Source organism: Larimichthys crocea, chromosome III (assembly GCF_000972845.2).
Source record: "Larimichthys crocea isolate SSNF chromosome III, L_crocea_2.0, whole genome shotgun sequence".
NCBI lineage: Eukaryota > Metazoa > Chordata > Actinopteri > Sciaenidae > Larimichthys > Larimichthys crocea.
In genome coordinates, this window is record NC_040013.1 from 21,395,658 (window position 1) to 21,410,801 (window position 15,144).

At 39.2% G+C, this 15,144-nt stretch overlaps 1 protein-coding gene across 1 annotated transcript in view; it reads left to right on the forward strand.

Moving 5' to 3' along the window:
• Window positions 1–9,639: 9,639 nt before the first annotated feature.
• LOC104928432 (AT-rich interactive domain-containing protein 5B) overlaps window positions 9,640–15,144 on the forward strand; it is a 71,886-nt gene continuing 66,381 nt past the window's right edge. Inside the window, exons 1-2 of the mRNA XM_010742718.3 lie at window positions 9,640–9,731; window positions 10,067–10,321. Of these exons, the coding sequence (XP_010741020.3) occupies window positions 9,711–9,731; window positions 10,067–10,321 (276 nt within the window). The 5' untranslated portion in view covers window positions 9,640–9,710. The remainder of the gene's footprint in view (window positions 9,732–10,066; window positions 10,322–15,144) is intronic.

Here is a 15,144-nt window from a genome sequence, read left to right on the forward strand (position 1 = left end):
TAAGAATTTTAGACAGCGTTAAAAAAAAAGAAAGAAGAAGTAGAAAGAGAGAGTATCCATCTGCATGCAGGGGAGGGAAAAAAAAGAGTTTTGTTACATCCTGTGTGAAAAAACATTGCGGGTTTAAACCACTGCTGTATTTGTGAAACATGTCTGTGGTGTTTATCCTGTTTCCTGGTTTGAAGTCTAGAATAAACTATAAACAGAAAACCGAAACAAAAATCAAACCAATTTTAGTCAAGTGTGTTCCCTCTTGACTACAGCAACTTATTCTGGCATGGAGTGAAAGTCAGTCAGTCAGTCAGACATAAAGGGAAACAAACCCTCTTCTGTTGACTGAGACAGAAAGGCCAACATCATTCCTCGGGACTGGTGTTACCCAGTGTGAAGGGGGCTGTTGAAGACTTAGCTCTTGGCTGTGTGGAGATGATGATGACAGAGATGGCCAACAGTGATTCCCTCTATGCTGCTTCTTCAATCAGCACTGCTACAAAGCTGCTGTTTGCTTCTTGATGTAGAATAGAATAAAACAGCAATAATCTGCATCAGCTGAGAGATCAGGGTCTGAAACGTTGCTGCCTATAAATGTCACAAGATGATGACTGTTAGATTAAAAAAACAACAACTGACTTTTGAAATATATTCATATTTTAGAGGTTTTACTTCTTCTTTTCGCAGAATTGTACATAAAGTCACCGTTTTGTGTTAGTCGTGTTGGCATTTATACTGTTTGACACCTTGGAGACATGAGAAAAACATGTTGCACAACTCTTTTCCAGTAAAACGCTTTACTCACCAAATATGTATGACATCAAGGGTGGGGGTCTGAGGTTTTTTCGAGGAGTACAACCAAACTTTTAATGACATTCATACAAATTTTGCCCACAATCTTGTTAACGCAGTGACAAAAACTGGTTGTGTCTATCCAATTCATGTATGTGTTTAGGATATGTTGTCTTATGTGACTAAGCCCTTGGTGTGCATATATATATATATATATATATATATATATAGCCCTCCCCTGCAGTTCAGTAGAAGTGTTTTGAGTCATCCTGCTTTACAAATCTGCTAACCCTTAGAGATTTTTATTTGTTTGGGTTTCACGTTGCAGTTTTAATCTTGCGTGTCTGAACAGATGTTTAATGGGCTTTTTATAACCCCCTAAAGAAAAGACAATCAAGCAGAAATACTAACATTTGAAAGTAATATTTATAATGAGAATATTAGAGACATTTAAGGTTGTATACAAAGCTGTAACCCGCCCTTGAAAATGTGTTTTGTAGCCACGGCTCAGCTTTTATCAGCAATTTGTGACCAACAGCTACAGCTCTCTCAGGAATGGCTAATTAATAACTTGGCTATTATGTTACACCGCAAATCACCCTCTGTAATCCTGTGTAATACAGCTGTCACCACAGCTCTGTGTCATTGCTGTTGTATCCCAACAGATGGCACTCAACACCACTGATTCCAGGTGGAGGAGAGTAAAACAGCTCTGAGAGTCTGCACCTTTGTTAGTCAACCTGTGCTAATAGACCAAAAAAAAAAAAAAAAGAGCTCAGCACACTGTTGTAAAAAGGAGGAGAGAGACTGACTGAGGAGGTGTTATTAAAATCAGCAGACATTGCTTTGTGTGTATCTGTGTGTATGTGTGTGTGTGTGTGTCAGTTTATTTTTAGGAATGAAAAATGTTTTCACACAGTTACCACATTTCAGTGGATATAACTCATATTTTCCAAAAGAGAGCTCCTTATAAGGAGAAACCACAGAATCCATTCCTCCTTTGTTTATTCATTTAATTTTATGGCAGCTGCGCCTGCTTTAAAACCACGTCACAAACTACACAAGTGGATTGTTTCGCAAATATAAACTTCTTTTTTTTTTTAAAGCAGCACAGGTCATGGGTGAAGCAGGTGGCTAAATGGTCACACTCAAGCTCTGGCCTTGATTCTCTCTCTCCTTGTTTCAAAAATATCGTTTTAACTCAGGGCCCTGCAGAGTCACATATGTCAGGCATTTGCATGGGAGAAATTGGACTTAAATGGGTAACACATGACTCATTCTGTCTCAGCCCCGACAGCTGCAACAGGCCAAGCGGTTATTGGACAAATATGATTCGCCTCAGAACAGAGCAAGTCTTCAAAGCTTTTCCAATGTGGAATCTTTGACGTAAGCCGAAAAATAAAGAGATATTGAAGGGGATTTAGTGTGAAACATATTGGGTTACATTCAAACCATATCATGAGTATTCATTTTCCTTTCACTCGCTGGATTTTTTCTGACCTTAACTTGACAACTGTTATGAATTCTGCATTAGCAATCAAAACAAAAGACTATTATGCAGCACAGTGCTGGCCTCTGGTTGCTACTTGGCTCATATTCCCTGTACAGTAAACAGCCCACAGATGTTTTACATTGATATTAAGAACCTTAATTTGTCCTGTGCAGAAAAAGACCAAGCATAGCGTGGGGATTAAGTTCTCAGCCATGTATCACACACAGCACAGACAGCAATCTCATTTAGCTTGAGTGAAGTTTACAGTGAGTGGGTTTTGCATAGGTCATTAGTTGTCTCAAAATACCCCCCTGTCACCATAGCAACTTCAAGTGACTGCTAAATTGCCTTATAAAATGTGATAAATTATTAATGCGGAGAGGTTTTTTTTTTTCCCTTTAATATGTGTGCTCAAGCTCTGAGCTCTGAACAAAATACTGCATTACCTTTTCCCGCACTGCTATAATAGAACAATTCAGCAGTTGTCAGTCATATTTCAAAACTCATACAATGTCACCATTCTTGAATGAGCTGATTGCATGTGTCCTGATTTGCAGATCTAACGCAGGGATTACACAGATTACAACAGCGTCGCACATATGACAAATGACATTTATTCAAATGGAATATCTCATGACAAATGTTGAAAAGTGCCGGTGCAAAATAGCCTCTTTGTAATTGCCAATACACACAGTTATTTGACATGTACATAATGCAGTACTCTCAGCCCAGATGGGAAGGTGACACGCACCAATGAATAATCTGATCATAGATGTCTGCTGACATTTATGCCTGTTTTATAACAATTCAGTGTTTGACAGAAAAAGGCAGACGTGATGCATTACACAGATGGTAAACGCTGAGGTCACTGTCCTCAGCGACTTCATAGTCAATGATGGTTTGACCACTGGGTGTAATAACCTGACTGATGTTTGAAAAGCACAGAGCAAATCGTAAATGCTTAGATCAGGTTCTGTTTTAATGTATTCCTCAGATGTGAAGGTGACACTGTGACCTCTTTGCTTCAAAAATATTGTTTTTTTTTTAGATTCAGCGGTGTTCATCTTTCTCACTGCTCTGAAAACATCCATAACTCACAAGCAGCTGTAACTCAATCTAACAAAATGCTTTTTCAATCACTCTCATCTATTATAGTTATACCCATCAGACATTTACATAAATACATTATTCATGCTTCTAATCCCGGTTTCAGATGGGGAGATATAAAATGCGACTGTGTATGTGTGTGGGAGTGTGTGTGCTGATGTGTATGCAGATGGCAGGGGAATGAAGCAGCCTATTTTGTTTGTGGTTTGCACATTTCTGATTCAGCTGAGCACTCTCCATCAATGAGGCAAATTTACATGTGCTGCGGCAGTAATAACCTAAAATCCATAGTGATGTTAACACTTGTATACACTCGAATTCACGTTGCCCTGCCGCATGATTACATTTGTGTGGCGCTTAATAAAATGACTCACTTGACATTATCAAACAATTCAGCTGTAATAGTGGCCCATGAATGTGAAATTGTGTTTTGCAGGCAATTAGTTCATTGTCAAGGCAGTCATTCAGACTGGGCCAACTAATGTTTGCTTTATGAATTACAGTGGTGGAAAGTAACTGTTACTCAAATATACTGTACTTAAGTACAATTCTGAGGTCTTTGATTTCCATTTTATTTCACTTTATACTTCTACTGCACTGAAATTCAGAGGGCAATATTGTACTTTTTACTCCATTACATTTACAGGTTCAGATTATTAACAAAAATAGAATTAAGCACCCAGCAGCACACCAAAATAATCAAAGCCCTGCATACTAATTAGCCCTTTAATTAGCCCTACCTTTGCCAACATTAAATTGATATGTCCAATTATCTATTAATGATTATAATCCAATAGTATACACACATAATGTACATACCTGTAATGAGTACTTACTTACTTTTGGCACTATAAGTATATTGTGATTCAAAACATGTTTGAGTAGTTTTACACGGTGGTATTGATACTTTTACTTCAGTAAATGATCTGAGTAGTTCTTCCATCACTGATGAATTGCCTGACATATAAATATATGGTATTATGTATGATCAATGGCGGCAGGCATGAATGGATACAATAAATGGTTTGTTGGAAATGAGGGACCTCTGTGTTGAATATTGTAATTGAAGAGATAGATTGCAGAAAACATAAATTATGCATGCGACATGGTGTGGTATTGTAGCTCAGATAAATAAATGTGATATTAAATAAGAACAAAAAGAGAGAAATATTTCTTTTCTTTCGAGAGGCTTTCTGTTCTGCTGTGAACAGTAATAATTCACACAGTTCACTGCATGCGGTAACTCCTTTGATGTTCTGAAGATATCACTGCATCATAGATATTTATGAGCTAAGTCAGTTAATATTCAGCCTACAGTACACTGGCCAACACTTGCTAATATACACAGAAATCATCTCAAATAGCCTCCAGATGATCATATCGATCCTGGGTCCTGATTAAAAGTGATCCTCTTCAATAAAGTAATTGGATTTCTTGTACATGTGCTGTCCACTGTAGGTGGTATCACATGTGATCGAATGGAGAGAAATGTAACACCATGTTATAATGAGTCTAAGAGACTAAAATTAGCCCCGGCAACATCACTCAGATCTCCTGTTACCTTTCCTAAAGTCATGCTGCAGACAGGAGCCATTGTCATGTGATTACAGCAGCACAAAGACGCAGGTGTAAAGTTACTATTGAAACGTGTTCCTCTGGACAAATTTACTTGATGGATTTTTAATGTCCCAGGGCTTTCCATTGATGATAGATGGATATCCACCGGGTAATGCAATTGCGCATGTGGAATGAGTAGGAGATGAAGTGTGTTGCCCTAATTCCTCGGAAGCTTTCTAGCTTTATCTGTAGATTTCCATAAAAATGTGGATCTAACATTGAGAGCTTTGACTGTAAGTAAGAGTGTTGTTGGCTGAGTATGTATAGCCCCTTTTTGCCCAATGCTGCTGAATAAGTCTGTCTACTTTACACTTTATTAGATGACTCATTTAGTAAATGAGACATCCTTGTACATCTCTAGTACTTGGTTGAAGTGTGTTAAGTATTTCTAGGCTTTCTGGACATTATGATGTAAAAGAATACCCAGGAAAAGTCTATTGGTTTAAACCTTTTTAAAAACATGCTCTGCCTCTCGTATGAATGTCCAATAATGGCACTAAAGTGAACCTCACCGACTGCCAACAAAGTTTTCTGACGCCAAACTTGATTCATCTAACATTATTCCACTGCTTATTTGGACATTTGAAGTTGTACTGAATGGATTTACTGTAACAATAAGGTAGACCCAGCGTGGTACTGCTAATACTGGTGGTAATTATTAAACAAAGCTTAATTTAAACCTACAATAATGATTATATTACCACTTTTGGGTAGCAGAAACAAGCAACAAACACAACATTGACATTCATATCCCATTTTCAGTTAATATGGGGAACTTGTTAGCAAACTGTCGTCTAGTTTCATTTTTGGCATCATTTATTTGGAGTCTGTTTCTGGCCACTAATATTCACTCTGATTTTTACCTCAGTTTTACTCTCCATTAACCTCTGAGGGAAAATTCTCTTTAGCTGCTAAATGCTCGCTGCTATGTTTACCAGCAATCTGCCAACTGGCTAACCTTATCTGTCTGCCATTTGTGGAGACTTTTATCTGAAATGAGTCACCTGCTGTTGACAGAAATTAACTATGGACGGACAGGTGCAACCAAAACAGTAAAGATGTGGGTGGAAAACCAAAACAATTAGCTTAAAGAAGCTAAAACGCAGAGTAGAGTTATGGGGAAAAATAAACGTGATAATTCTCATTCATTCAGTTTATCAGCACAAGTGACCCCTTCCAAATACATATACGCATGTGATCCAGTGTTAATATAAACAATATTAAACAGTTGTAGATATTTCCCAAAGGGTGCATGCAGATTTTTAAAAGAAGCCAGCTACAAACCTCGCATATCAAATGACCATTAGTTAATTTCTTCTCATTATATTCATTATTTTTTAAATCTGTATGTCAGTATGTGTGAAATGTTTTATTTATTGGGTCCTACATATTGCTCCTTCATACAGGTGTTAAAGAATTAAAATTTTTAAAGTTATTGTACTAGCCAGTTACTAGCACACAGTTAGCTCAATGCTAACACGTAATGGGAATTAACATTTAGCGCTAATGGAAACTAGCATCACAGTCGCAGTAAAATTGTCTTAATATAAGATCCATTTTATTTCACATGCTTCACGTGTGCTCATATCTAACAGATAAATATTTTCTTTGGAACAAGATAACTCAATCAGTCACTCTGCCTTTAACACTCCACACTGACCTTGAATATGCTATATAGCAAAGAAAAACTGAGTAACATGCAATATGCATTTTGTGCTGTCACTATCAGTATATATAACTAAAAAGAAAAGAGAGATTACATTTCTATTTTCTATTTTATTTCACTTTAATATGGAGAAATATGTGCAGATTAATGGGTACATCTGCAGCTAACCTGTAGGTGGTGAAATAGTTAATATTATTCACGAGCCACTCTGACTAAAATTCATATTCATCATTAAAACATGTAGGCATATGGTCAGAATTATGTAGGGATAAGCTATTTTAATGGCGTTTGTATTGCTTTGCTGTGGCTGAAACTGTAACTCCGGCTCTCTCCGTTTTTGAGGTGACTTTCCAACCACATTTGTGGCTCCCTGCTGAGGCTGCCTCATTATGTGGAATGTGGAACACCTGTGCTGAGAAAAAGAAAAGGTTTTACCACTTATCCACTCATTTTACATCGCTGCTATAGGCAACAAATAAGCAAGTATCTGCCTGAAACACATTTATCCTGCCTTTAAAGTCGACAAGCTTCTCTTTTTTTTTTCTCTCTCTCTCTCCTCCAAGCTCTCTTTGCTCACTCATGCAGTCAACACATATTGGTAGTGGTAGGGACTGTTTTATGTCAGAGCTTTGAGAACAAAACAAAGATTATTCATATAGCAAGCGATCTAATATCACTCAAAATGCCCCAGTAACCGAACTTGCTAACAGTGATTGCAGATGTGGAAGAACAGCTCGAGAACGTAAACTGAGTGTGAAAATAAGTTTCACACCCCACATGTGAGACTGGACTTAAAGAGGTTACTTTCAGGTTTACTGAAGGGGGATTTGAGCTGTATAACACATTTAATTCTTACCAGTGTGCCTGAAGTTAATGTGTAACTGTTGAAGCTGCTTATATGTCTAAAGACTAATGTAGAAAATGTTTTCATTCATTGTTGTCACTCGTGAAGGCAAACCATGTAAGTGTATCTTATCTAATCACAAAGACATGTGGCGATAAAGTGAAGCAGGTGAGATTAAATTAGTTTTTTCTTTTATACCCAACATGTTGAATTATGCAACATGTGCAGCGTCACATGTGTCTCTCTCTCTCTCTCTTTCAACACACTTTATTTTTTCTCCAATAAACATTTCTCAACATGAAGCTCCATTCACACCATTTCACATCAATATCTGCATCACAATGTTGCAGTCGCTGCTGGGCTCTCTGGCTGTTGACAAGCAAACACTTGCAATTGCCAGATAAGAGCTTGAGTGGTGCCATTGATTAACCAGGGACTTCATTATAGTGGCTGCCATTAACAATGCAACCCCATTGATTCAGCCACTGAAATGGCTAGGAGAGAAATCAGGAAAGATAACACTAAAAGCCTCGGTTTATATTAGATTCACTGCAGGATCCCAACACTGCTGCAGCCGCATGTAAGACAATGAGCCTTTGTGTAATCCACCTTTTACTCCAAACGGGTACTTAAAATATCCGAGTGTCACAGAACATTGAACTCAGCTACTTCACTATTAATACATTATGTTCTGCTGCCTCTTTGAATAGAGAGCAGAGGAGGGAAACTCTGATGGTGCAATTAAAAGGACTAAAATTATGAGCTTGTTCCTAAATGTTCTTTATTATATTATCTGTTGAACCCCATTGATATAATAGGTGGAAATCATTATCTACTGATTCTCTTTAAGAGATCCAAAATAAGAAGCAATGTCCTGTTTTGTAGACAGGAAAACACTTTACTAGATGTGAATCAATGCCTGTATTCTCTCATTTCAGGAAGAAAAAAAAAGCGCATTGCGTAATACTGTACTTGGAATAGCTGGTGTTAGGAGTAAGGCCTATGTCGCTGTTGCATGCTCTGTGACCTGAGTGGTGGATAAATGCAGGGCAAAGGGTGGACGACAGTGGCAAAACAGCACAACTCTGTGGACTGAGCGGGTACTTCTGAATATGTGAAGAATACCAGACAGCCGATAAAATACAGCTGACACATTCAGCAGCGGAGACTGAAAGGACAATGAGTCAAAAGATGTAAATAGAAAGCAAGAAGTTTGTTTAACTTCGAACAAATATCACGGCCATAATTAATAATTCATTGTTTAATAGTGGTTTCCTAATACCTCTGTAATTCCCCGGTGTTTATAGTAATAAATATTAATTAGCATAATTATATAAGAGGCTTTGATCGTGCAAATGTGTTAACCCGTGTCAAATACACCCCGCTGTCTTCACAAGGTCAGCGCAGCGTTTTAGGATGATTTATGTCCGGATAATGGACCGCCTCGTGAATTCTGTCTCGTGACGCCCCGCTTTCTAACTCGGCCAATTTTTGTCTTTTCATGCTCGCTTTAAAAAAAAAAAAATTGTATAAAGGCCATTATTTTCAGTATTAAAGCCAACCAGCGCGCCTGAGCGATAACCCATAGCAAGTTCCGTGTTGAAAGCGAAGCCGGCACCTCAACGGGTCCCACATTGCCTTTTGAGGAATCATTTGATAGCCCTATTAACTTTCATGTAACATTGTTTCTTGAAGGCATCCACAGCAAGCGCCTCAGTGTCATTACTGTGAGAAATGTGCTTTCATATTGAACGTCTTTTACAGAAGTCCTGGAAGACGCACAGCCTCAGAAAAGCCCCCAAACACAAAATATTCAAGTAAATTAACCTTTTACGGGCAGATCATTTTGCGTAAACTGTGTTTTACATTTTTTAATACAACTCCTGCTCACTGATGGTTGAAAATTCTTCAAATGTTTGTAGTTATGTGTTAATATTTTCTCCAAACACGTCATAGAGCTCGATAGAAATTCGCAAAATAAATCTATAAGAGCGATTTACTGAAAGAAATAAATACGCAGCCTTACGCAGTATTTCTTGCAGCCTATTTGCCACAAAACATATTTTTTCCACGTCTCTTTGTCGACTAATACGCGATGTTTTAAACTCTACAGCATTATGTCCCTTGCAGGACCTTCGGCAATCCATTCAAGCCAGCAAGTTTGGAGAGCGTGTTGAGTTTAATCAATTCATAACGTCGAGATGGAGCCGAACTCACTGAAGGTAACGTTTGTTATCAACCGTCGATTTATTTTATTTTCGCATTGCGCTAATCGCCACGTACTGTAAACTGTACTCACTTGTCTGATCCACAAAACTTTGACACATTGCATTTAGTATGACCACATCTGTGTCATATGTTGAACATCTAAAAATAGTTACATGATACTAATTGTGTGAAGAAAAACGGGCATATCCTGATGTGATATTTGCCAACTGTGCGTAATTACGCAAGGATGTTTGAAATGTTTGTGTCCACTTAGCTACGATTTGTTTACCAAATGAGTTGATAAGCCATTCATTAATTTGTCCATTTGTGTTTTTTTCCCCTTCTACAGTGGGTGGGCTCGTCTTGCGGTTTACATGGACCATATATATTCTATAAAGCCTTTAAATTTAACCGGGACAGCAAACCGAGGATTCTGTCTCTTGGAGACTTTTTCTTCGTCAGATGTAAACCGGAGGATCCTATTTGCATAGCGGAGCTTCAGTTGCTCTGGGAAGAAAGAACAAGCAAGCAACTTTTATCAAGCTCCAAACTTTATTTTCTACCCGAGGATACTCCCCAGGGACGGACAGTAACCCACGGAGAGGTAGGAATATTAATCGCCTGGTGAATAATCCTAAACGACTGGTGTTTTCTTCGTGTTTATTCTCCTGTGTTCGCGAGCATTCTCATTAAACAGCATCTTTACTGCATTAAGAGTTGGCAGTGGATGTGTAGTCTCCCGTGGCAGGCATTCATAAACCCATGATACTGTCATTGATGTATCCGTAGCGGTAAAAGGACTGCCCTGCAGTATGTATTTGTTCTCTAGTTTTACTTTAGTGTATTTGCCTATTGTGGTGTCAACTGCTGAATGTGCACTTGTCCAGATGCGCTCAATAAGGCTGCCGCTGCGCTCTATGGGGTTAATTGTGTTATAAAGGGGAAAATCCGCAAGAATCCTGCGCCTAGGCTCTGTCATTTCATTTCTTGGTAAAAGCGTGTCAAATACTGACATATGGGCGGAAATTGCGAAACGGTAATGAATGCACGGGGTCAACTTGGCTCAGATCGGTCGCTACGATAGTTATTAGATATTTTGTAATGCCGCCTGATGTTGAAAGAGGCAGAGGCAGAGTCATAAAAGCGTGGCAGAGCAATGCCAGCGCTGACACGTTTTAACTACTCTCCAAGCTTTGCATAATTTTCCATGTGGACATTTCCATCTTCAACAATAGTGATATGTTGTCAGCTCGCGTTTGAGGCAGCACTTAAAAAAAAACGCCTCTGTGTTACATTACGCCGTTGTTGGCACAGAAAAAGCAATAGTTATGATTGACTGTGGCCATATGTGGCGCTTGTGATCCGGTTACATGGTTGCACTGAATGGCATTACTCTTGATATTGAGAGTTTTTTTCTCTCACCGGCTATAAAACAAATGGTGTGTTGTTTTTCTCTCTAATATCCCTCAGCCAGCGACAACAGCACTTTAATTACTACTCTGTGCTTTTGATCACTTGCGGCTGGATGGAAATGATTCTCTGCTGCTTATATTGTTTATAGGGAAGGACAAAGCCGTGTTTGTACTCGACTCTTCCGCTGATGGTTTACTTACATTCTTTCCTCTTGAGTAATAGAGTGGCTATCACATTTCCCTTTCATGAGAAAGGTGGCTATTTATGGCCTGTCGCTTAGACAAGCTATCATCTTTGTGGCAAAATTCTTCTATGAACGGGGTATCATCTCCTGAAGCCCTCTCGCTTTAGCCTTTAACACGCTGCAATTATTTAGTAATTACTTTGAGTGCATGCATCGCCGATTCCGAGGCCACACTTGCGCAACGACATATCAGCTCCGCCCCTTTCCCAAAGACTTATTTGCATTGCAAAGCGCTCACATTCCAGTCCAATGGGTATATCTGGAAAATATTATATTAACTACCAGAAGGGCTGCTGCTGCTGCTGCTGCCTCTGCCAATGCAAATGCAAATTTCAAAGAATTTTTGGGACATAAAATGAAACACAGTTTGTATACAGCGTGTGTATTTGATAAGTTAAATCATTTCTTTTTAAAAAAGCTATTTCCCCGCATGAATTATGCAGCATCACAACCCTGCAAGCAAGCAGATGCGCTTTGCTTTTGAAGTTGCAGTCTGTGATTATAGAATAAACCAGACTATGAAATAATAGAATTTTGAGGATGATATGTCTAAATGCAATGTAGGTGCCTGCAGGCTGACCTCAATTAAAGGGCTTGTCAACTCCCAAACCAGGTCTCAGCAAATCGGACTACTTACTGTATATTACACAGTGGAAATTGCCCTGACAACTTCAAGTCAGTTTATGACCTTCACTGAGCCCATTCAGATTCTCGCTGACTTTGCCCCATAACACTAATCTGCACTGCATGAGTCAGCGAGGAGCGCTTACAGATGCAACCCATAATCCAAAAAACAAACAGGAAGAGTACACCAGCCTCACACACACACACACACATACACACACAAAAAAAAACCCTGTGATATTAGAAGTCATCTGGTTGAATTCTGTGCCTGAGTGATGTATGTGTGAAAAAAATGTTGTTTTTTCAAAAGGCAAACATTAGAAAAGTGTTAATTTTTAGCTATGCGGGGGAAGTGGAGTATATAAACATCACATTAGTCATTTTTTCTTCAGTACTCTAGAAGAACTGTAAACCTGTAATAGACCGGCTGAAAATCAGGAGATGAAATTAGCCCAGTGACTCATACAGATATGAACTTGATAACATACAGCTCTCAGGAAGTGTGGTATTTTCACAATGTTTTAGTGGAAAATAAGCACAAGCATGCATTGTGAGGTTGAGCCACAACTCGGTGTCACCGAGGCTCTTGACACTTATACACAGATCATGTTCGATTTTCTTGTGAATATTTTTACACCACATAAAAAAGACGTAGTGCTTGACATTTGACATGAAAACAGCCAGCGGTGTGTTGCTCTCTCTCTCTGTGAGATCACACTTCATATCTTTGTAGGTAACTATTATCTTAAGCCTGAAGCCAATATCCTCCAAATACCAAAAAGGCACGACTTTTTCAAGACATCAGAACTGTTTTATATTGAACTAGCTCTTTGGAATTGGATTACTGATTCACTTGTGTTCTCAGCGCAGAGGTATGATGTAATTTCCTGGTTATTTCTCAGATATTTGTTTGCTCTCAGCCTCTCCTGCGCTGTGTTTTGCCATGTTTTGCTGTGCTGTGCTGTGCAGTGACAAGAGGAACCAACCCATGACCTACTGTGCTTGTTTTTCTTCTGTCAGAGGGTTGGAGGTCAATTCCTTTTAAATGCAGCCAGCTTTAAATCCATTTAGCTTTGGCTGGAAATAGAATTAATGATTCATTGAATAAACCTACCTCTCTGGCATTTTTGTTTGCTTAATAGTTGATAAACATATCCAGAGAAAATTTATTAATCTGTTTATTCTGAGTTAATTATTAAGTCCATATGTGGGGGAAGCTCTATTTTTCATTGTATCTCAGCCTGACAAGCAGTGTTTACCCCCACCAGTTGAGCTCTGCTTGCTCTTTAAACAGGCTTTGTGTCGAGTTGCTCACCCATTATGACAAACCCTCTATTGGGGCCTCTGCTCTATTTGTCTGCCTACAAACTGCCACCAACTAAACAGTCACATGTGTTTTAAAACTCATTGAGTGACACATTATTTCTTCTCACTCCAAATGGTCTGCCTCTCCTGCTGGTACCGTTTCGCCGGCTGTAATACTTTCTGTTTTTGGACTCCCTCATTTCAGGAGAGAGCTGTTGTACAGCGCGTGTAGATAACAGCTCACCCCACACAACGCCCACTCATTGTATACTTTGCTCCAGGCGGTTAATTGCTTACGCTTATCTTATACTATATATCCCACTTTAGTGCAAATACAGCAAGGAGCTCTTAATGGGAATTCACAACCACAGAGAATATTTCTGGATCATGTTATATTAATGTGCTATTATCATCACCTCTGATTTCATCTGACCTCTCTTCTCCTCTATTCTGTCCCTCTAGCTGACAAGGCTTTGGCACACACACACACACACGCACACACACACACACACACACACTGACAGGCTGGGGACTGCAGCAGTAGGCCCAGTATTGATTGCTGTGGAAAACACTTTGGCATGCATCCAGAGCCATTTCTTCAGTACATGGCAGTAGTCCATGCATGTGTTTCAGTGCTTGGAAAGCCAGCTTGTAGGGAAATTAGATTGTATTCATTTGCTGCTTCTTTGATTTTTCCTAAGGGAAAAACCCTGAATGGGTAATTCAGGCATCTGGGATGCTAGTTGAATTAAGTGTAAGTGGCTTAGATATGCGACCAGCATTTTGATGGATAAGGTCGTTCTGCTGAATGACTCGAGTGTAAATGTGATATGGCACATTTTTACAGTGATCTTTTTAGAACATCCATACTGCTGCCTTGTCTTGGCCGGTCTGTGCATTATACCAAATCTCCCCCATTCACACAACAATGGCAGGAATTTAGAGGTGGATGAGGAGGAGAGAGAGAGAGAGAGAGAGAGAGAGAGAGAGAGAAGAGGGTGGAGGGGGGGGTCGGACTTTTAGTGTGCATGTGTGGTGTGCGCGCATGTGTGCCTCCTCCTGCCGCAGAACAAGTCATTAACTCTGAACACTGCCCTCCAGTGAATTCCTCACCATTGCTGAAATAGCATGTAAATTATTACCAGCTTTTTAGGGTAGTGTAATTTAAAACCTTTAAAATGGAATACCCTGGACTTCAAAGGCTATAAAAAAAAAAGATCCCGCTAACATTTCCCATTGGTTTAGGAGTTGTCATTCTGGTCCTTCACAATCTTCTGATTCCTTTCTCCAAACTGTTTTTGTGTGTTTGCCGCCTAAGTAATGATATGTTACAGCAGCGCCCGGTTTGTCAACACACAAATTTTTTTTTGGTGCTCTTCAGCTCAGTTTTTTCCACTTTGTCATTGACTAACCACTTGAACAGGCAAACATTTGCCTTGATGCATGACTCCAGTGCCCCTGAGCTACAGTGGATCGTTATTATAACCTTTGAGGAGAATGCAACCACAGATGAGAAGCTCTTGCTTAATACTCCAGCCAATAGTTTTCTTTCTTTAACGGCAGTTTCTGTATGTGCATGCGGAATAATGACACATGTAGTCTTTTTTTTTCTTCTCTTTCTTTGTCTGCGTGTGCATTTGCTAAAATACCAAGAGTACAAAGATTCAGTGATTCGAGGGAGCTGACGCAGCTTTTTTTGTGGTGTCACCTTACATGATGGATGCCTCACCCACTTTCAGAGAGGCTTTAAAATCTCCTGTTATCTTGCTATTTTTCTCTGTCATTACAACAGCAAAAGAATGCTAACTTCATATATCACAACCGGCTCGTGTAAGAGCAGT